We start from the raw sequence: 23909 nt of genomic DNA, 5'->3' as shown, positions 1-23909 counted from the left end.
CAGAGGGTTGTAGTCAATGGAGTATATTCAAAGCTTGGGCTTGTCACCAGTGGGGTACCTCAGGGATCTGTACTTGGACCCATTCTCTTTAATATTTTTATTAGTGATATTGCAAAAGGTCTTGATGGTAAGGTGTCTTTTTGCGGATGATACTAAGATATGTAACAGGGTTGATGTTCAAGGAGGGATAAGCCAAATGGAAAATGATTTAGGTAAACTAGAAAAATGGTCAGAGTTGTGGCAACTGACATTTAATGTGGATAAGTGCAAGGTAATGCATCTTGGATGTAAAAACCCAAGGGCAGAGTACAGAATATTTGATAGAGTCCTAACCTCAACATCTGAGGAAAGGGATTTAGGGGTGATTATTTCTGATGACTTAAAGGTAGGCAGACAATGTAATAGAGCAGCAGGAAATGCTAGCAGAATGCTGGGTTGTATAGGGAGAGGTATTAGCAGTAGAAAGAGGGAAGTGCTCATGCCATTGTACAGAACACCGGTGAGACCTCACTTGGAGTACTGGAGACCCTATCTTCAGAAGGATATTGATACCTTAGAGAGAGTTCAAAGAAGGGCTACTAAACTGGTTCATGGATTGCAGGATAAAACTTACCAGGAAAGGTTAAAGGATCTTAACATGTATAGCTTGGAGGAAAGACGAGACAGGGGGGATATGATAGAAACATTTAAATACATAAAGGGAATCCACCCAGTAAAGGAGGAGACTATATTTAAAAGAAGAAAAACTACCACAACAAGAGGACATAGTCTTAAATTAGAGGGACAAAGGTTTAAAAATAATATCAGGAAGTATTACTTTACTGAGAGGGTAGTGGATGCATGGAATAGCCTTCCAGCTGAAGTGGTAGAGGTTAACACAGTAAAGGAGTTTAAGCATGCGTGGGATAGGCATAAGGCTATCCTAACTATAAGATAAGGCCAGGGACTAATGAAAGTATTTAGAAAATTGGGCAGACTAGATGGGCCGAATGGTTCTTATCTGCCGTCACATTCTATGAGTTAACTTGGCAGATATGGCGTGGTCGTGGGAGGAGGAGGAGGATCACTTTCACCTCTTCCCCTCTTAGATTCCCGTTGTGCTGTGACATCACCCTTATACGCTGTGTAAAGCATACTTTTTAATTTATTTTGGAACTGCTGCATCCTTTCTGACTTGCGGTAATTTGGTAACATTTCAGGCACTTTCTGCTTATACCGGGGATCTAGTAGCGTGGACACCCAGTACAGGTCATTCTCCTTCAGCCTTTTTATACGAGGGTCCCTCAACAGGCACGACAGCATGAAAGACCCCATTTGCACAAGGTTGGATGCCGAGCTACTCATGTCCCGTTCCTCGTCCTCCGTGATCTCACTGAAGGTATGTTCCCCCCCCCCCCCAGCCATGTACAACACCACAGGTACCAGATAGGTGACAACGAGCACCCTGGGATGCCTGTTGTGGTTGGTCTTCCTCCTCCTCAAAGCCACATTCCTCCTCTGACTCCTCTTCCTCACAATCCTCTTCCAGCGTTGCCGCAGGTCCAGTAAGCAATGCTGATAAGGCTGTTTCTGATGGTGATGGTGACCACAACTCTTCCTCTTCACGCTCATCTACGGCCTGATCCAACAAATGGTATGATGTCGCTGATGGTGCCTTCGGTGCGACTGACTAGGTTTGTCACCTCCTCAAAAGGACGCATGAGCGTCCAGTAACGTGGCAAAAAAATTCCCAGCTCCGCAGAGGCTGTCCTAGCACCCCGGTCATACAAATATTCATTAACGGCTTTTTCTTGTTTGAGCAGGCGGTCGAACATTAGGAGTGTTAAATTCCAACGTGTCGGGCTGTCGCAAATCAAGCGCCTCACTGGCATGTTTCGCCGCTGGATATCTGAAAAGTGTGCCATGGCCATGTAGGAACGCCTGACATGGCCACACACCTTCCTGGCCTGCTTCAGGACGTCCTGTAAGCCTGGGTACTTATGCACAAAGCATTGTACGATCAGATTACACACATGTGCCATGCACGGCACATGTGTCAACTTGCCCAAATTCAATGCCGCCAACAAATTTCTTCCGTTGTCACAAACCACTTTGCCGATCTCCAGTTGGTGCGGAGTCAGCCACTGATCCACCTATGTGTTCAGGGCGGACAGAGTGCTGGTCCGGTTTGACTCTCTGCTTTCAGGCAAGTCAACCCCAAGACGGCGTGACACTGCCGTATCCGGAATGTGGAATAGTACCGGGGAGGGTTGGAGGGGTGCGCCGTTGATGTGGAGCAAGACGCAGCAGCAGAAGAGGACTCAGCCGAGGAGGCTATGGAAGAGGATGGAGTAGAGGAGGTGGCAGCAGGCCTGCCTGCAAGTCGTGGCGGTGTCACCAACTCCTCTGCAGAGCCACGCATTCCATGCTTGTCAGCAGGTTTACCCAATGCGCAGTGTAGGTGATATACCTGACCTGACCATGCTTTGCAGACCAGGTATCAGTAGTCAGATGGACCCCTACCCCAACACTGTGTGCCAGACATGCCATTACTTCCTTTTGCACAATCGAGTACAGGTTTGGGATTGCCTTTTGTGAAAAGACATTTCGGCTGGGTACCTTCCACTGCGGTGTCCCAATAGCTACAAATTTTTGGAACGCCTCAGACTCCACCAGCTTGTATGGTAAAAGCAGGCGGGCTAAGAGTTCAGACAAGCCAGATGCCGGGCAAGGGGGTGACTTTGTGACATTGGCTTCTTACGCTCAAACATGTCCTTGACAGACACCTGACTGTGGGCAGATGAGCAGGAACTGCTCAAGGCGAGAGACGGAAGGGCGGATGGTTGAGAGGGGGCAAGGAGGACAGCAGTGGTTAACGTGCCTGAAGATGCTGGACCAGGAGGAGGATGGCGGCTTTGAGTTTGTGTGCTGCTTGTACTCATGTGTTGATCCCATAGGCGTTTGTGATGTGCAATCATGTGCCTACGCAAAGCAGTTGTACCTAGGTGGGTGTTGGACTTCCCACGACTCAGTTTCTTTTGGCACAGGTTGCAAATGGCATCGCTGTTAGAGGAAGACACAAAAAATGCCACACTGCTGAGCTCTGCAATGACGGCATTATGGTGTTGGCAACAGCATGCATTGATTGGTGTGCTGTCTGGCTGACCCCGGGTGCTGTCTGACTGTGCCACTAGCTCCTTGCAACGACCTCCCCCTGCTTCCTCTTCCTGTTCCTCTTCCTTCTCCCCATCTGAACTTCCCCCTCTTCCTGTTCCTCTTCCTTCTCCCCATCTGAACTTCCCCCTGTTCTTCTTCCTCTTCCTGTTCCTCTTCCTTCTCCCCATCTGAACTTCCCCCTGTTCCTCGTCCTTCTCCCCATCTGAACTTCCCCCTGTTCCTCGTCCTTCTCCCCATCTGAACTTCCCCCTGTTCTTCTTCCTCGTCCTTCTCCCCATCTGAACTTCCCCCTGTTCTTCTTTCTCGTCCTTCTCCCCATCTGAACTTCCCCCTGTTCTTCTTTCTCGTCCTTCTCCCCATCTGAACTTCCCCCTGTTCTTCTTTCTCGTCCTTCTCCCCATCTGAACTTCCCCCTGTTCTTCTTCCTCGTCCTTCTCCCCATCTGAACTTCCCCCTGTTCTTCTTCCTCGTCCTTCTCCCCATCTGAACTTTCCCCTGTTCCTCTTCCTTCTCCCCATCTGAACTTTCCCCTGTTCCTCTTCCTTCTCCCCATCTGAACTTCCCCCTGTTCCTCTTCCTCTTCCTCGTCCTTCTCCCCATCTGAACTTCCCCCTGTTCCTCTTCCTCTTCCTCGTCCTTCTCCCCATCTTAACTTCCCCCTGTTCTTCTTCCTCTTCCTCGTCCTTCTCCCCATCTGAACTTCCCCCTGTTCCTCTTCCTCTTCCTCGTCCTTCTCCCCATCTGAACTTCCCCCTGTTCCTCTTCCTCTTCCTCGTCCTTCTCCCCATCTGAACTTCCCCCTGTTCCTCTTCCTCTTCCTCGTCCTTCTCCCCATCTGAACTTCCCCCTGTTCCTCTTCCTCTTCCTCGTCCTTCTCCCCATCTTAACTTCCCCCTGTTCTTCTTCCTCTTCCTCGTCCTTCTCCCCATCTGAACTTCCCCCTGTTCCTCTTCCTCTTCCTCGTCCTTCTCCCCATCTGAACTTCCCCCTGTTCCTCTTCCTCTTCCTCGTCCTTCTCCCCATCTGAACTTCCCCCTGTTCCTCTTCCTCTTCCTCGTCCTTCTCCCCATCTTAACTTCCCCCTGTTCCTCTTCCTCGTCCTTCTCCCCATCTGAACTTCCCCCTGTTCCTCTTCCTCGTCCTCGTCCTTCTCCCCATCTGAACTTCCCCCTGTTCCTCTTCCTCTTCCTCGTCCTTCTCCCCATCTTAACTTCCCCCTGTTCCTCTTCCTCGTCCTTCTCCCCATCTGAACTTCCCCCTGTTCCTCTTCCTCGTCCTCGTCCTTCTCCCCATCTGAACTTCCCCCTGTTCCTCTTCCTCGTCCTCGTCCTTCTCCCCATCTGAACTTCCCCCTGTTCTTCTTCCTCGTCCTTCTCCCCATCTGAACTTCCCCCTGTTCTTCTTCCTCTTCCTCGTCCTTCTCCCCATCTGAACTTCCCCCTGTTCTTCTTCCTCGTCCTTCTCCCCATCTGAACTTCCCCCCTGTTCTTCTTCCTCGTCCTTCTCCCCATCTGAACTTCCCCCCCCTGTTCTTCTTCCTCGTCCTTCTCCCCATCTGAACTTCCCCCCCCTGTTCTTCTTCCTCGTCCTTCTCCCCATCTGAACTTCCCCCCCCCCCCCTGTTCTTCTTCCTCTTCCTCGTCCTTCTCCCCATCTGAACTTCCCCCCCCCTGTTCTTCTTCCTCTTCCTCGTCCTTCTCCCCATCTGAACTTCCCCCCTGTTCTTCTTCTCTTCTAGCGGGCACCCACGGACGCATAGTCATCAACCGCTTCACTTGTATCTGACAACTCAGCAAAGGAAGCAGCAGCGGGTACAACATCACACTGTACGTCCATGTGTGTAATGCTGCCTGACTGAGACATATCCCTGTTATCTACATCCTCTGGCAATAATGGTTGCGCATCACTCATTTCTTCCAACTGATGTGTAAATAACTCCTCTGACAGTTGGATAATGGAAGTTCTAATAGCGCCTTTATAATGAGGATAAACAAAAAGGCAGTGTTTACATTGTAAAGTCTGCAGGGATAGGCTACATACACCAGAACTACTACATTAAGCTGTAGTGATCCTGGTGACTGTCGTCTCCCTTTAAAAATTGTAGTTTTGTCATTAAATATAAAGCTATGCAAGTTAAAAAAAATAAATAAAAAAATTCTGCCCCCCTAGATTCAAAGCAAATTTGTCAAGCCCTGCCTTGACTAATTTCATTGTCACACAGTCAACACCAGTTTTGCTCCCCTACATTCTTCTACGTTTCATACTTAAGCAAGAACATGTGAAGAGACTGCTGTTTGGGTTCCCCAAGTGCATTTGCGATGTTCATATGCACTGCAAAAATGAACCGTGAAGTGCCCAAAATACATTTTGTTATAAAAGGGATTCCAGCCATTAGATTGTTTTTTTTCCCTGACGGTGCATGTAGTTCTGCACCGAAACAGGTGTTCTAGTTTGGGTTTCTCTTGGGCACTTCACATTTACTCAGACTGTACATAGGTTTCACTCTTGGTGAACCACTGTACATACTTTGTTTCTAATAGAATGTCACCCTTTCTTTACCCAAACAGCACTGTGCCTAGAACCTGCTGCATTCTACAAGACTTGCGATTTTTAGTTGTGAACCTAGTCTCTGTTCATATTTTGCCTTGCTTTCCCACAGCCAACATGAGATGGCCTAGGAATGCAATCCTACTCCATAGCTTTATCAGAATTGACTACTGAGAAAAGTGAGGTATGTAAGTGTTTACTAGAACTCAAATTGGACAGATACCCAAGTCATCCTCTGTGTGCCAAGTAGGTAGGATAGCCATGACTTGCAGCCATTTGGACTGTCAGAAACCTTATTTTAGTCATACCTCTTTATATGACCTTCACATTTCTGACTATTAAGTTGGTATTTATGCTGCTAAGTAAACTAACAGACTTGTACAAATGGACTCCTAGTTCTGTTCATTTCAGACGATATTCAGATGGATCAAGGAAAATACCCATTGCCTGGAGTTATGTCTTGCTGGTAATACCTGCATTGCCCAAACATGTATAAACAGGACCTTGTTGGTGGGTAGGCATTTACTGTTTTACAGTGTCAAAAATTAAATGGTTGTAAATACCAGGTTCACCTTGGAATTTTTTTTTTTTTCTTAAAATAAACAAAATTGTCTTCAACAGAAACAAGCATGTGTCTATACTAGTGGGCAGCTACAAAGAATTTATCACATATAACAGAACTAGGAAAGCACTCCTATTTTAATGCACAGAACAGGCTAATCCGTAGATAATTTTGATGTATTCTTATATAAACTGTACTCTAGACCTATGGCACTGCAGATAATACTAAAGTGCAAACGGTTCATGTTTAGAAACCTAAAATGATATCCTGAATCTTCATGTGTATATATCACAGCTGATTTCTTCTAGAACAGAAAGCGGTTAATAAGATGATATACAGTAGGCTGACCTGACAAACTGTTGAAAGCATAGTTTGCAAGCTCAAAGTTGAAGCAACAGTGGTAACCCAACCTGGACGGAGCAGAAAAAGTAAGCTATCAATGACTGCAGGCAGATTGTGGAAAAACCTTAAGTGAGTGCAAAAGAAATGCATCAAGACTTTGTGGCAACAGGCACTGAGGTTTCAGTGGGCATAGCAAGGCATGTACTAAATGGGTAAGGTTTCCATGCCAGAGCTCCAAGACCTACACCACTATGGGCCTAAAAACACAAGCCAGCTCAAATATACTTAACCCCTTGAGGACGGTTCAGGACCGTCATCGGCATTTTTGCGTTGCCGACCAGTGACGATCCTAACCGTCCAATGTACTTACCCGATCGCCGTCGTTCCCCCGGCGGCGATCGGCGGTGCTCCCGGTGTGGGGAGACTGCCTGCAGCCCAGACAGTCTCCCCCATGGCGGTTTAGGACCCCTGTGGCCATGTGATCGCCCAACAGGGCGACCACATGGTCACAATAGGTGTCCTAGTCTCTGCCTGCAGGGGGACTGTCTGTGCTGACAGGCAGTCTCCCTGCTGCTGTAAAATCAAAAAAAAAATTAAAGTGAAAGTTAATAAAAAAAAAATATTATTATATATGATATATAGACATATATTATACCTATATAATATATGTCTATATATCATATATGTCATGCTAAGTGTATTTTTATATTAATATGTACATATATTAATATAAAAATACACTTATAATTAATTTACACGTGTGTGTGTATATATATATATATAACTATATAGTGTGTGTGTGTGTGTGTGTGTGTATATATATATATATATATATATATATATATATATATATATATATATATATTTATATTATAAAATACGAATAATAAATAATTTAAATTTATATATCTATACAAAATTTTATTCTAACTGTATGTTGATATTAATATATATATATATATTTATATCAAAATACACTTAGAATTAAATTGTATAGGTATATATCTATGTATATATAAATAAATAAAAAGAATACGAACTATTCATATGTCCATATACAAAATTACATAAATAATTATATAAATATACACGTAGACTTCAAATATATAAATATGCATATATATTTAAATTCTACATGCGTATTTATGTAATATTTTTACATAATTAAGTTATTTTATTGATTACAATTTAAGGGACCTGCCTGCCAACCCAGGCCAAAAGTCCAGAGAATTTAATTTGCTATCACTGTATTTTACCCTGTAACGTTCTACGACACCCTAAAACCTGTACATGGGGGGTACTGTTTTACTCGGGAGACTTCGCTGAATACAAATATTAGTGATTCAAAACAGTAACATATCACAGCGATGATATTGTCAGTGAAAGTGACTTTTTTTTTGCATTTTTCACACACAAACAGCACTTTTACTGATGATATAATTGTTGTGATACATTTTCCAGTTTTGAAACACTAATATTTGTGTTCAGCAAAGTCTCCTGAGTAGAACAGGACCCCCCATGTACAGGTTTTATAGCGTTTTTGAAAGTTACAGGGTCAAATATATGGGTCAAATATTTTTACATTGAAAATGGCCAGGTTGGTTACGTTGCCTTTGAGAGCGTATGGTAGCCCAGGAATGAAAATTATCCCCATGATGGCATACCATTTGCAAAAGAAGACAACCCAAGGTATTGCAAATGGGGTATGTCCAGTCTTTTTTAGTAACCATTTAGTCACAAACACTGGCCAAAATTAGCGTTCAATTTAGTTTTTTACTTTTTTCACACACAAACAAATATGAACGCTAACTTTGGCCAGTGTTTGCGACTAAGTGGCTACTAAAAAAGTCTGGACATACCCCATATTGAATACCCTGGGTTGTCTACTTTTAAAAAAATATGTACATGTGGGGTGTTATTTAGCAATTTATGACAGATAATAGTGTTACAATGTCACTATTGATACATTTTAAAAATGTATGTTTTGAAACCGCAATATCCTACTTGTACTTATAGCCCTATAACATGCAAAAAGCATGTAAACACTGGGTATTTTTAAACTCAGGACAACATTTTGAATCTATTTAGCAGTTTTTTTCATTCGCTTTTTTTCAATTTTTCATCATATTTTTTCATTTTTTTTAAAATTAAATTACATGAGATTATATAAATAATGGTATGTAAAGAAAGCCCCTTTTGTCCTGGAAAGAAAACAATATATAATTTGTATGGGAACAGTAAATGAGAGAGCGGAAAATTACAGCTAAACACAAACACCACAAAAGTGTCAAAAAGATGCCTGGTCGCAAATGTACAACATCGCAAAAAAAAGTCCGGTCCTTAAGGGGTTAATCGTATAAATAAGCCAGACTTTTTGGGGTTCTGTGGAGATGTCAAACAGAACTGGAACTTTTCAGCCAAATGGATCAGCAGTATGTCTAGAGGAAGAAGCATGAAGCATACGCTGAAAAGAACACTCTGCCTATAGTGAAGCATGGTGGTGGCTCGGTGAAGCTCTGGGGCTGCTTAGCATCCTCTGGCACTGGAAACATACAGCATATGGAAGGCAGGAAGGATTTATTAAAGTATCTGAAAAATAGGAGAAAACATTGTGCCATCTGAAGAAGCTGAAGCAAGATCGTGATCCCAAGCATACCTCAATTTCTACAAAGGCTTGGTTGTATAAGTGGAAGTGTTATTGCTGCAGGTTCTACTGGTGCATTCCTTTTGATAACCTGTAAAGCTGCCTGTCATCACGTACCCCAGATAAGTGTCCTGTTGCTGTAGAGTGATAATACTTGGAGCAAGTACAGGTTCACTGAATATTTAATACCTAACCGAATATCTGCTCTAACAAATCCAGTATCTTTGTTTTCACTAAAATAAAATTTTGAAGGGACAGTGCATGTTTAAATGTAATCTGAATTTTAGTGGAAAACCATAAAAGAAATCTGCATTTGCTTGCCAGACTAGGATGTTGCCAGTCTTGGTTTGCTATGATTTTCACATAAAATCAACATTGTAGCACTTTTAGACAACCCTTTTCATGCAAAAGCATGTTTCCTCACTCTGCAGGCTGCACTGGTAAATGACTTAATTTTTCATATTTGCCTTTGTTCTTGGGTGTCCCACATCCTCTCCAGGGAGGACAGTGATCAAATTTTATCTAAATTTGGGTATGTATGTTTCACAGATCGGGCATCTTTTGCCTAAACATTGCCCTTCAGAGTGTAACTTTCTAAAATGTGAAACAAAAACTTAGTTTAACAAATAACCATCCTAAAACCCAGATGAATTCTTTCAACTTGGTTATTTGTATATAAAGTTAATTTTGAGTTTCTGACTAGTAACTAAACATTTGTAGCAGATAAATCAATTCCCTTCCCTACTTGTCCTAACATCTCCCCACCCCCAATCTACAATGAACATGGAAGAACTGACCATATTGCTTGTGACAGCAATAACAATTCCCCCGTGGACTCTCACAGGAGGGAACACTATGAGCTTAGACTAGGCACACTCATGGAACAAGCTTTTTATTTGAAGAGCATGCGAAAGACTGTTTTGGGACCCCTTCCTCTGTGTACAGATGCCCTTCAACACCCATGGACCCTTCAGGCATGCAGTGTTGAGTAACCATTCTAACTGTCTAGAGTAGGGCTAGTTCTGAGTCCAGTATACATCTAAACTTTATTTTATTTTGTTTTTATTTTTTTTATATCCCAGTTGCCATTTACTGTATTGCTAACAGTGTTTGGAAAAGAGAAATTATTGGACTTTTGCCACTAAAATATAATTCTTGTCTGTCATATGCTCACAAATACAGCAAGTTGCTATAGAAACAAACCATATGTACCCCAATATCTAACTCTTCATCTTACTCTGCAGTATTCTTTTAATGGGGAGGGGTGGGACTGTTTAGTACTGCTGGTTAATATAACAGATGGCTGTGCCACCCACATTCTGTTTGTCATAACATTACATTGGGCACTGTTGCATAGTCATGGTGTTTCAGATACAAGGGGACATGTTAACCAGTGGGCTGCCAGGAAGGATTCCATAATGTCATCAACCCAGTGGTTAAAAAAAGTGAAACTAGGGCATAAAATAAAGAAATTCAATAAAATTGCCTTTTTAAAATGGAAAATGCTATATACATTGAGATTCTTTACATGACTTTAATTCTTGCTTAATATGACCTAGCTGTGCTTATGCGTATATCAATGCCATCTGAGCAGTCATGATACTGACATACCTCTCAAGGGGGCAGTCCCAAGTTTGGGCACAAATTAATCTGCCCCTCTTTTCTATCATTTACCTATATTTTGGTTTTTAATTTCTTTTTGGAAGCTACATACGGTTTACTGTAGATCTGTTTTACACGCACACAGTTTGTCTTTAAACTGCATTAATCTTTATATATTTTCACAATCAATACAAAACAAACTTCCTTTTTCTAGATTATATCGTAAATTACTTCAAACGTCTCTGGAAGTAGTGTATGACCCAATGGTATTGGGCCACAGTGATGTAGTGGCGGGCTTAACAAAATATGGCCAAATGGTGTAATTGAATGTCCATTGATATTTACTGCAGCCCTATTCCTGCAAAATTAATGTTCCAGCTGTGCCCCAATTCCAATTTTGTCTTTACATTGACTTTGAGGGAGACACACGGGTGTAGCAACACTTAAGGGAGGAAAGATGAGAAGCTCTGTTTTGGACAGGTTAGGATTTAGAAAATGAGCAGCCATCCAGTTGGAAATGGCTTGTGTCCACATGGAAGACAAGAGTTAACCAAGGGAGGCAGTATAGAGGGAGAACAGTAGGGGACCAAGGACAGTACCTTGGGAGACAGAGGGGTTGGGAAAAAGAGTAAATGCCAGGGGAAGAAACTCCAAGACTGGGGAAGAACCTGGAAAGAGCAGAGTCTCAGACTGATATGTCAAACAAAAAGGTCAAGGAGAATAAACGTGTCTGTTGGATATTTTGGTAAGGGCAGTTTTGATGGTGACCGGTGCAGAATCCACACTGAAGTGGATTGAACAAAGAGTTGGATTAAAGGAAGTCGATTCATCTAGTGTACACAAATCTCAAGGATCTTGGAGGCCAATTGCAGTAGCCCGATATTAACATGTAATGTTAGGCCGTTCTTTTAACGTACTTGTATCCATAATTTTAAAAAATTATATGTATGGGGCACTTGCAAACTTATGGTTAAAATGTAGGTTTTATCAGAATGTGGACGATTGATTCTGTCATTAATGTTCCCAGGGGTCTTATTATATATAATTTTTATTTTTTAATTTTTTTTGCGGTGGGAGTGGGGCAAAGTTCCTTAAGTAAACCCCCCCAAACCATGTTTCAATCACATCTCCATTTGTACAAACTTTAAAATTTTTGCTTTCCTTAATTGACTGCTAAATTTTTATTTTTTTTCTTTATTTTCGAGTTTTTTTTTTTTTTTTTTGTCTTATGGGATGGGGGTACAGAAAGAAGGGAATAAAGGGGTGTTGGCGTTGATGGTTCCGATTTCACATAACATTCAGGAGTTTAGTAAAGAGGTCAAACTTCATAAGCTAACATGCCCAGTGTTTTTCAGTGGTTTCATTATGTTCGTTTTGGATAAACCTTTTCTGCGTTTTGATTGGCTGTTAGTTTAGTCTAGGGTTTGGGGTGGGGTACAGAAATAAGAGGGGTAGGATGTTCTTTATTTAAATTTTTCCCACAGGTACTTTCGGGTAAGTTGAGGTATAGAATACAGTGTGGGGGGGGTGGGGGGGTGGTGGTGTGTGTGTGTGTGTGTTACACTTGGTTAAGTGTTTTGCGATGCTGTAGGGTTGAGGTGTAGAGTTTGCGTATTCAATACAGTTGATTACCCCATTGAGTCGTGACTTTTTTTGGTCTCTTGTGGCATTTTCAGCGCATTTTGTTTGGTGTTGTCTTGTTCCCCCCCCCCCCCCCTCCCCACCAGTTATGAGTTTGTGGTCTGTGGTTGTTTAGGGTGATGAAGTGTGCAGGTGTTTGGGTCGTGTGGTGTCTTTTGGTGTGCCTGGTTGTCTGGCTTTTGGTGGTGTAGGCGGTATGATAATGGTTTGGGGGTTGTGGTGTGGGGGAGTGGATAGGAGTGGTATGGGTCAGGTTCTGTGTGGGGCATTGGTGGGAGGGTATGTTGTGGTCTTTTTCTCGATTGGGTGCATTTGCATTTTTGTCCAGTCCCCGGGCCAGCCGCTCCCGACCCCAGGAAGGACTCCCGGGTCCATGGGTCCCAGATTTTGTGGTAGTGTTGTGACGTGTCATGCAACAGTGCTGATAATCTATCCATTTCTTTTGTTTGTGTTTTGCAAGCATCGTTGTCAGTTGGCGTTTTTGGGTTCCCCCATTGTTCCACTATTGTGCGTATGGCGAGCTCCATTTTTGATACTAGTTTTATTCTGAGCTCTAGGGATATGGGCGTGGGGTTTGGAGAGTAGCCATATCCAGGGGTCCAGTGGTATGTCAGCGTGTAAAACCATGGAGGCTAGGTCAGTTACTTGTTGCCAGAGTTGGGATATTTGTGGGCATTCCCACCAGAGATGTATGTGCCTTTTATGGCCGCAGCCCTTCCAGCAGGAGTCTGTGTCCCTGAGGCCCATTTGTTTTAATCTCGGGTGTGAGGCACAGATTGTTAGTGAGGCTGTGGCTTCCCAAATTTCTGCCCAGATCGAGGGGTCTTCAGGGGGCCTGTCACTTTCCCATGCCTTAGTGTATGAGAGCGTCCGTCAGTGAGTTGGAGTTAAGGAGGCATATTGTAGAGATTTGTCCTTTTTGTATCAGCGCATGTAAACATGCCCTTTCAAATTGTCTGTGTGGTGATTGTGGCTATTGTTAGTCTCCTCTAGGAAGCTCCGTATTTGTATGCAACGGAAATGGTCAAAGGTACTTAATGGCGTTTCTGTCGTGGGGTCTGGGAATGGTTGGATTCTTTGTCCTTGGTAAAAGTGGAAGAGTCTGGTGAGTCCATTGTCTTCAAATCTAGTGAAGTTTTGGGGTGTGACTGCTTAATCTTTTATACATTCACTCACTCTTCAGTTTAGCTCATGACAGAGCAGTTAAAATCCTCTCCCTTCTTGAATCTGCTCCAATTACTCAAACAAACCAGTCATCTGTACACTTAATTTTGTGTTTTTTTTTTTTTTATTTAACTATTAAACAAATGTTCAAACTTGGCCTAGCTGATGAGACTAGATCAAGAATGTCAAACTTGCAGGCCACCTGCCCTGGGGTCGCTTTGTGCTGTGGCTGCGACCAGCTGCACGACAGGAAATGTCTCTCCTGTCTGACTCGCAGCCTATTGTGTGCTCCTGCAGCCACAAGAGTGCCAGAGGAGCGGCTGGTCTGCTTGAGCAGAGAGTAACTGGAGGATAGGCGGCTCATCTTGAGGTAGGAGGAGAAGAGGTGCTTGGGGGACCTTCCTGCATAGTGTTAAATTTGGATTGTCCAAAATATGCAATAAATATTTACCTCTAAACATCTGTTTGTCTTTTGTTTGACACACTGCTTTGTTTTATGTATACTACATACCCCTAGGGTATTTAAAAAATGTGTGTGTGTCTAGATAGTATAGTGGCTTCAGTACTCAACATATCTGGGGATAAAGGTTATAAAAATATATAATAAATAACGTGTAATTAAAATGTAGCTGTAAAATTACATGTCAGGAAATACTCCATTCATGCATAGTACAAAATGTGTTTGCTCCATGTCCAACTCAACTTTGGGCGGATGCTACTTGGGTTGGGCACCTGCCTGCCCCCCAAAAAATCTCAACTCATTACAGCTTATTGTATAATGAGTAGGCCCAATAAGTTTAATTAGAATAAAGCTGATATTCAGGTAAATGGTTTACAAACGTCTATCTGGAGAACACTACAGAATTTTAAAAATAGAATCACCAGGGTGGTGGGAGAAATGCATATGTGGCAATGGCCAGTTAAAGGGACACTAGTCACCAAAACAACTTACACTTAATGTTTTAGTGCAGTCTCACAGCTCCATTCTCTGCCATGTAGGAGTTACAGCACCTTGTCTATGCAGCCCTAGGCCCACCTCCCTGCATGTGACTTGTACAGCCTTCCTAAAGACTTCCTGTAGAGTCATCTGTTTATACTTCCTTTATTACAAATTCTATTTAATTTAGAAGTTCCTATCTCTTGCTCTGTTAATAGCTTGCTAGACCCTGCAAGAGCCATTTTGTATATAATTAAAGTTCAATTGACAGAGCAGGAGAACTTTTAAAGTAAGATGCATCTGATTGAAAACTTTATATATTTTTTTTTTTTTGTGTGTGTGTGCTCATCTAGGGGAGGTGTGGCTAGGACTGCATAAACAGTGACTTAACTCCTAAATGGCAGTGAAACAGAGGCATGATTTATACATTAAAACTGATTTATGAAGCTAAAGTTAATTTGGTGCCTATAGAGTCTCTTTAAACAGAATTTAAATCCTTGTGAAAAACATAGGACTAGATTGAAAACAGCCTTTATTCACAAATCATTCTGAGATTTTAAAGCCTAACTGGTAGCATGAAACTGCCAGGAAATTGGTCATGAAAAGACATGGCTTTCCAAGAGCTCCTATTCACTTCTTTATTCTTTATCACGCTATTCATTAAGCCAATAGTTAGGGGCTTGGGTCCTCTGGGCATCGTTCCTATTGGCACTCATAAAATAGCACTATGGATATTTCATCCACTGAGAATTAAATCAGTGGGGATTGGATTATTGTGATAGAAGGAACTTGTCTTGCAAAACTGGATTGCTGGTAATGGATAATCTGTAATAGTGACGGCATATTGGTGGGTGCTGAATAATCTGACTGAAGATGGATTGATATGACCGCTCTCTGGGTTCCTTGTGATGCTACTTTGCTTAGTGGATAGTGCCAGATCTGTTGGCAGTCAAGACAAGTCTGGAAAACGCTGGAAGCCATGCCAAGCACAGGCATTCTCATGTTGCAGCATGAACACAAAGGGGCCCAGTTCAGGTTGCAAACAGAAGGTGTAAATTGGGAAGGGTAGGATAATGCCATGTTTAATCCATGGTTTGAGCAGTGACATCTGACAAATACTTGGATAGAAAGTGATGACCAAAGCATGTAAACATGTGTCTCCCCACAAAATCTGAAGTTTTGTATTTTGCATCACAGAACCATGCGGAAACTCTTACTGATATTTGGACTCTCTATCCTGCTGGTGTCAATCGCTCTATTCTGTGGGCTGTTTTTTGGCCTGCGGTCTCGCCCCTCTCCAACCAGCGATGTCTATGGAAGAGCTGCTGTAGCCACTGACTCAAGGACATGTTCTGAAATTGGAAGGTGAGCATTTATAGTTTGGGCTTTCTGTCTTTGTTTTCTACACAAGTCTAAATATAATTTTATTTTTTATTCACCATTCACAAGGATGGTGATGTAATAACTGCTTGATATATTCCTAGTAAATTTAAAATTTAGCATTTTATTTCTTGGTTTACTGGCTGGAAAAAGTCAATAAACTCTAAGAATTATACATATAGAATGTTGCGTAAAATCTATTTGAAATATGCTTAATGGAAAGGGGGGCAGGGGTGTAAGGGAAAATCTGACATGCCTTTTGATATTTTATTATGGATTCATTTAGAGGAATGCCATCATTGAATATAAAACAGAACTTGCATAATCCCAGTAGAGCACTCTGGAGTCTTGATACATTCCAACTGTTGCTTTACTGAGCAAAAACAGTGATACACAAAGTACAAGTTGATGTTTCAGTCTATTCAGACTTTTCAAGCTCTTGAAGAAAAGTCTGAATAGACAAACGTCGATGTGACAGAACCATCCGTCTGTCTATTTCTTTTGTGTGTTCGTCTATTTTGTGCCATCCGTCTAAATGACTGTGTTCAGTATCCTAACCATCCGAATGACTGTTTTCCCGAATAAAACTGCCGAACGGATGGCCACCCAGAAGAGAAGTGTGCTGCTGGTTAACCTTTTGATCCCAATTAGAACGTTGTGGTTAACCGCAGACACTTCTCAATTAAGCCGACTTCAGGGTGGCCGCCGTTCGCATGTCGACCACGAGGCAGTGGCCATCTTTAATCAGACGAAAGCCCAGCGGTGTTCGGCTCTGTTTCCATGGAACTAAAAACGGACACCTTTTCTGCCGAACACCGCTGAAACCATGGGTCATCCGGCTGCCTCGACAAGACCATACGAATACCAGCTGTTCGGGAGTTCTACCGTCGACCGAAAGTATGTAACCCAGATAGCCTTCCCATGGAGTCGATCGCCTGCCGAAAGACTATACGAACTTTGACTCCGTGGCGATTGAACTATACGAATGGGATCTGAGCGCTATTCGTCAATAATGTGCCCTCAGATCCCGGCTATCTGGGGATATGTGATATGGATGTGAAATATACAGTCATCATAAAGTTATGTATTTTTATGTATTTTCTGATTTTATATTTAAAATGGCGATGGGTCTTTGTCCTGGAGATAATTGCATTTCTTCCCAATTATCTCCAGGGCAGGAAGTAGGAAACCCCATTGCATTGTGGGAAAAGTCTATGCCTGTATGTCTGGAATGTCCTGCTGTACATCTATAATTTCAGTCTCCCATTTGGTCCCCTAGGGGAGCGTCCACCAAGTGGGAGACCTGCATAAATACGGGTGGGTAGCCCACAGTAAATCCAGATCCTGTTTGACCCTCAATACGGAGCTTCTGTCTCGTTATTGGGGGGATTTCTTATTCACGCTTAGAGACTGTTTATGGGAAACTTATGCCGCTTGGTGGATATCGGGATTCAGTTGTTAGCGGCAGTTCGTGGAGTTCGGTTCGTGAACCAGAGTGCATTCACGGATCCCGTTCGGGAGATTACCGCTTCCCCTGGTTATGGATTATACATTATACGAACAGAGACTTAATACGGTGAGAGGGGAAGGTGAACTAAACGGCGATTTACTTATAGAGACAAAAGGTGTCTTAACAGTCGACTTGTACTTTGTGTATCACTGCTTATGCTCAGTAAAGCAACAGTTGGAATGTATCCTTAAGACTCCAGAGTGCTCTACTGGGATTATATACAGTTCGGTTGGAGATTGCACCGGAGCACTTGAAAGATGGGAACATTGAGTGCGTAGAGATGTCGCGAACATAACATTTTCCGTTCGCGAATGCGAATTTCCGCAAATGTTCGCGAACCGGGAAAACCGCCATAGACTTCAATAGGCAGGCGAATTTTAAAACCCACAGGGACTCTTTCTGGCCACAATAGTGATGGAAAAGTTGTTTCAAGGGGACTAACACTGTGGCATGCCGGAGGGGGATCCATGGCAAAACTCCCATGGAAAATTACATAGTTGATGCAGAGTCTGGTTTTAATCCATAAAGGGCAGAAATCACCTAACATTCCTAAATTGTTTTGAATAACGTGCTTTAAAACATCAGGTATGGGCGTGGCCTGACCGTCAAGGAAGATGGACGCATCTCGCTAGTGCTCCGCTCCGATCCCACTGAAAATAGCCTACAACACCAAGCCAATTAGCGATACACCCTAGTCATGGAGAAACGAAACTCCAAAAAGGTTACCAAACGGGGCCCCGAGGGCAACAACTCCGTGGCGAGCCTTTTCGCGGTTCAAAGAACCGGCCAACAAGAACCGCAAGATGGCGCAGGGGAGAGAACTCCATCGCAACCGCCTTCGCCAAGTGGGGCAGACAATGCCGACACACCGGCCGACACCGCGTCACAGATTCTAGCCAGGTTGGCGGAGGTTCGATCTTACCTGGCTGGGGAGATCGAGAAATCCACCGCCGTCCTCCAGGCAGAGATACACGCACTCGGAGCGAGAACGCACCGCCTGGAGACACGGCTGGAAGCCACTACTACAGCACATAACGCGGTTGTGTCCCAGGTAAACCGCCTCACTCACCGCCTGACAGAAGCCAAACTCCAAATTGAAGACATGGCCAACAGATCGAGGCGTAACAACCTCAGACTAAGGGGCCTGCCAGAAAAAGAAAATGAGGGCCCAGTGGCAGACCTCGTGTTGAAGGCCCTGCAACCTTTACTGTCCGACATTCCTAACGATCAATGGATCATCGAGCGTGCCCGTAGAACAGATACTGCCTATCCGAGGGACATAGTGATACGTCTCCTCCACTACCAAACCAAGGAGGCCCTGCTCCGCAAGAGTCGGGAAGGCCCCATCAAGTTCGACGGAGAGGAGATCTCCATATACCAAGATCTGGCCCCCAGCACCTTGCAATGCAGAAGAGAATGGAAACCCATAACTGAGGCTCTGCGTTGGGCAGTTATCAAGTATGCCTGGGGATTCCCGTTTAAGATCCTCGCTTTCAAAGATGGCCGCACTCACGTGCTTCAAAATGGTGGAGACCCTACACAACTGTTCCGGAGCCTGGGAATACAGCCACCGCTCAACCTACCTACGGTGCCTACAGAGCCTGCTGACCTCAGCAGCCTTCCCACGGAGTGGCAGGAGGTTGGGGAGGCCCGACACCGGAGACAGTAAGGGTATCGTATAAACAGGGACTGAGACCGAACATAGCCCATTAGAGCCAGGCTATTAACGCAGGCGACTTGGGTGGGGGGGTTATATTGTTGTGGGGGGAGGGGGGGGGGCTGTGGACTTCGAGGCTGTTCACTGGGACTGCACCCCCCTCTCTTTCTCGTTGCTACGGCTGGGCAGCCATTTCAGGCATCTGGACAATTGGGGAGGGGGATGGTGGCATTAGCCACAGGGTATTGGACACGCTCTAACTCCGAGCTCTGAGGGGGGACCAACAACCATCACTGGGACACAAAGTGACTCTGGCTGGGCCGCGGACCGGGGTGACGGTTCCACCCCCCTCGCAGCAAGCGGCCCAACCTCCCTTATACACCGGAGAGGCTGACGCCTTATTCCAGCGTTCTTTCTTTTTTTCTCAGGACACCTATAAGGCCACGTGTTTATTGCAGCGATAGTAGGGGTTTTGCCCCCCCCCCCCCCTCTTCGCCCTACCTGTAGTGGAGATAAGCATACGTTGTAAGGGGGGAGGGTGGGGGGAAATACATAAATGTCTAATGGAAAAAGCTAAAGACCAAAACGGGGTGTGTGTGTGTGTGTGTGTGTGTGTGTGTGTATATATATATATATATATATATATGTATATATATATATATATATATATATATATATATATATATATATATATATATATATATATGAAAAACCCAAAAGAAACAGCAATCAAATTAGATTCTTGTCATGTAAAACACAATGGTACACACAAGGACGTCCCCCCCCTTAGCTCCCAAAATAGCGCACCTACAAAATGCCCAAGTTAATACCGCGTCTCCACGCCACCCTGCTGGACCCGCGCATGCGGTATAAATGCCCCCAAGCGGGAGATTACGTGGGAGATAACATATAACGATAGCGCGACAAAATTGAAACACTCTCTCCGACCCACCTGCTTCACAGACCCCTGTGCATACACACCACACCGCAGTGCCCACAGGGACCAATGACCACCGCACAGGGGTAGGAGCCACCGCCTCACTGGCCCATGGCTGGGCCCTCGGCGCTTGGCCCCCCGCACCCTCCCTCTCCACCAGTTCGGGGATTTCCCCCTTCTGTGCATCCCCTTCACGCTATACAACAGTTTTCCGAAACCTGGGCAGGATATCGGTCCACACCCCTGTAACAGTGGTAGAAATGTTGATTGTTGAAATGTTAAAAGTTTTCATTACTCTGTATGTTTATATGTATTTTATTTGTATAATTGTGACCTTAGGGACATTGAGAATTGACTAGGGTTACCAACTGCGCCAAGACCCCCGAGAGGGAGGGACGCCCTCAAGGGACTCCCCACCCCCCTCAATGAGGGCCGACAATGAGCAGACTTTTAGACACGCAGTGGGATACGGTCATGGCTCATGGGCCCGCTTCTCCCACGAGTGCTGGTCGCGGTGGGGGAGCGATCCCATGTACCCATACTGTGGCTGGCAATGGATAAGACCAGACCTGTATCACCTCCCCAAGGAGGTGCATTATTTTCTTATCTTCTACCCCCCTTTCCTCTTTCTCTCCCCTCCCCCTTGTGGTACTGGGCAGACCCGCTGGCGCGCGGGGAGGGAGGTGGTTGCCTCGGCTGGGAACGACTTCTTGGGACGTGGGTGACGTGGGGACTCCTTTTATAGAGATGGGCGTACAGCATACTAGCACACTTCCCCTCCCCCCCCCCCCCCCCCCCAAATATGGCTCTACACATAACATCCTTAAACGTTAAGGGCCTCAACGCGCCAACAAAGACGCCTCCTGTTCCGCGAATTGCGGAGAATGAAATCTGACGTGGCGTTTATACAAGAAACCCACCTCCCCAAACACTTGCAACTTCGACTGCGAGACCACACGTACAACACTTCCTATGAGGCACGCACCCATAAAAAACAATGGTGTAGCAATACTAATTCGAAATAGCTGCCCCCTACGTGTCTCCAAAACCACAATAGATCCTGAGGGCCGATATATTATCCTAACCGGCACAATGCTCTCACATACGGTCCACCTCGTCAATGTCTACGCACCCAACCAACCCGACCCGCGATTCTGGCAACAAATACAACGGCTAGTACAGGCCCTGCCACACGGTATGATTGTGGTGGGAGGGGACCTTAACGCGGCGCCGTGCCCTGCGGCAGACAGGAGCGCCCACCGGGGAATACCTAGGTCCCACAACAGAGGAGGCCAAGATAAACTACTCCACGAGTTTATCATGCACACGGGCTTGGTGGACGCTTGGAGAGCGCATCACCCAGACACAGTTGATTACACTTTCTACTCCGCACCACACGGTACTTACTCCAGGATAGACCTGTTCCCGGTCAACGACCGCTGTATGGCTCGAGTAACGGACGCAACGGTCGGTACCATTGCATGGTCTGACCATGCGGACGTGACCTTGACCCTGGGCAACCTGAGTGGGGCAACCCCGTGGACCTGGAGGATGAATACATCCTTACTAAGGGACGAAGACGTTACAAAACAGGTCAGGCAGGAACTCTGGGAATACTTCCAGATTAACGATAGTCCAGACTTGACAGCCAACACAATTTGGGCGGCCCACAAGACGGTGATACGGGGCACACTTATTCGCCTCGCCACTAGAAAGAAAAAATTTAAATACCAAGCGCTTGAACGGCTCTTGACGGAACTACGCACACTTGAACAGGCCCACCAACTACACCCAGACAGACCGACCTTTCAAAGACTGGACGCCAAGAGACATGAGATCAAGACGCTACTAATAGACGACACAGCTAGGGCCATGACCTACTCAAGATGGACATTTTACGAAAAGGCCAATAAAATGGACACGCTACTTGCCAGAACCCTCAACCCCTGACAGAGGCGCACACACATCACCTCGATTAGACACCCAGACGGAACGACAAAGACAGCCCCAAACGACATAGCCGCAGTGTTTACAGAATATTACAAACAGCTATACAACCACACCCCTAGCGCAGAGGGCGACGAAGCATCCACCGGGGCTAACATTGGCAACTTCCTCAAAGACTTACATTTACCCACGCTCTCCCCCGAGGCCAGGGAATCACTTGCATCGGAAATTATGGAAGAAGAGAGACCACGCCATAACGGCACTGAAGGGCAACAAAGCGCCGGGCCCAGATGGCTTTGACGGTGGATATTATAAGGCGTTTAGGGAAGAACTGACACCCTACCTCCTACGAATGTTCAGAGAGTTTAGAGAGGGACGCGCGCCGACACAGGACATGGCCTTAGCCACTATAGTACTCCTCCCCAAGCCAGAGAAAGACCCCATGCTACCAGCGAGCTACAGGCCAATTTCCCTAATAAATCATGACATGAAGATCTTAGCCAAAGTATTAGCGACCCGCCTTAACCCTCTTCTTACGACCCTGATAGACGCCGACCAAGTGGGCTTTGTCCCCGGTAGACAACTGTTTGAAAATACCAGACGCAACATTGACCTCATATGGAGACAGGCGACCCTACGCACACCCTCACTATTTGTATCACTCGACGCCGAAAAGGCATTTCAAAAAGTCAATTGGATGTACCTATTCAAAGTCCTGGCCCACTTCGGCCTGCCTGGGGAATACATAGCGCCCATCAGGGCGATGTATAGTAACGTCCGAGCCCAGGTGCAGGTCTCGGGGGACCCCACTCACCCCTTTTAAGCTCCACAATGGCACAAGGCAGGGTTGCCCACTGTCCCCACTCCTATTCATCCTGTCCCTAGAGCCCCTGTTACAGGCCCTCCGGCAACACCCTAGAATACACGGGATCACTGTGGGGGGCAGAGAGTTCTTAGTATCGGCATATGCCGACGATGTCCTCCTGACTGTGTCAGGGTACCTGAAGTCTCTACCTCGGAGGAGGTTAGACTTCCCGATGCCCGTTCTCTCAGGGGGGCTGATTCATCCAATCCTCACAGCTCTCATAGTCATTCTCACGCCGGCCGCGATAGCCCCGCTTCCTTTTATGACACGACGCTCAGGAGCCGACGTCATGACGGCAATCACATCCCGACCTGTCAATCTAGTTCGGAACAACGAATCAGGGCTCGGCAAGGGCGGAGTCATCAATTAAAGAACCAGGGTATAAAAGAGGGATGTGTGTAATGGTTCATTGCCCTGTCGTGGTTCTAGCTTGTCTGGTTCCTCAGTGCTCTTATGTTTATTGTTCTATTTGGTTTTGACTCGGCTTGTACTCTCGTTCCTGTTTACCTCTCGTGTCCTTTCACCTCGGCTTGTCTCTCGCTTACCTGTTCTCTCGTTCCCTCGACCTCGGCTTGTCTCTGACCATTCTTTGCTTTCTCCTTCCGTTAGTCCGGCCATTCTAAGGTCCGGTATACGTACATCTCTCCTGTTCGTACTCTGCGTGTTGGATCCCTGTCCCGATCCTGACACTCTGACAGACCCACCCCAATCGTTAGCAGCCCTGAAAGAAGTTCTTCTGGGCTATGGGGAAATTTCGGGATACGCGGTAAACATGGCTAAGTCCAGCGCCCTACCGGTGGGTATGGCAGCGGCCGAAGCAACAGCAATAGGTAACACACACAACATTAGAATCGAACACACTTCCATCAAATACTTTAGGAGTCCACTTAACCGCAAACCCCGACAAACTGTTCCAAAGCAACTATACCCCACTTTTTAAAACTCTCACAAAAGACCTGGAAAAGTGGCTGGACAAGCCAATATCATGGGTGAGCCGGGTACATTCGGTAAAGATGAA

The 23909-nt window shown here is 45.1% G+C and overlaps 1 protein-coding gene across 3 annotated transcripts in view; it reads left to right on the top strand.

The window, feature by feature from the left end:
- The window catches only part of GGT1 (gamma-glutamyltransferase 1), a 111867-nt gene that overhangs the window by 34387 nt on the left and 53571 nt on the right, over nucleotides 1-23909 (top strand). For all 3 annotated transcript variants that reach the window (XM_063454516.1, XM_063454515.1, XM_063454514.1), the window contains exon 2: nucleotides 15793-15960. In XM_063454516.1, the coding sequence (XP_063310586.1) occupies nucleotides 15797-15960 (164 nt within the window). In that variant the 5' untranslated portion in view covers nucleotides 15793-15796. The remainder of the gene's footprint in view (nucleotides 1-15792; nucleotides 15961-23909) is intronic.

The sequence above is a fragment of the Pelobates fuscus genome, chromosome 5, assembly GCF_036172605.1.
Source record: "Pelobates fuscus isolate aPelFus1 chromosome 5, aPelFus1.pri, whole genome shotgun sequence".
Classification (NCBI taxonomy): Eukaryota; Metazoa; Chordata; class Amphibia; order Anura; family Pelobatidae; genus Pelobates; species Pelobates fuscus.
The sequence above is the reverse complement of the archived record's forward strand: the minus strand, read 5'-3'. Positions and strand labels throughout refer to the sequence as shown.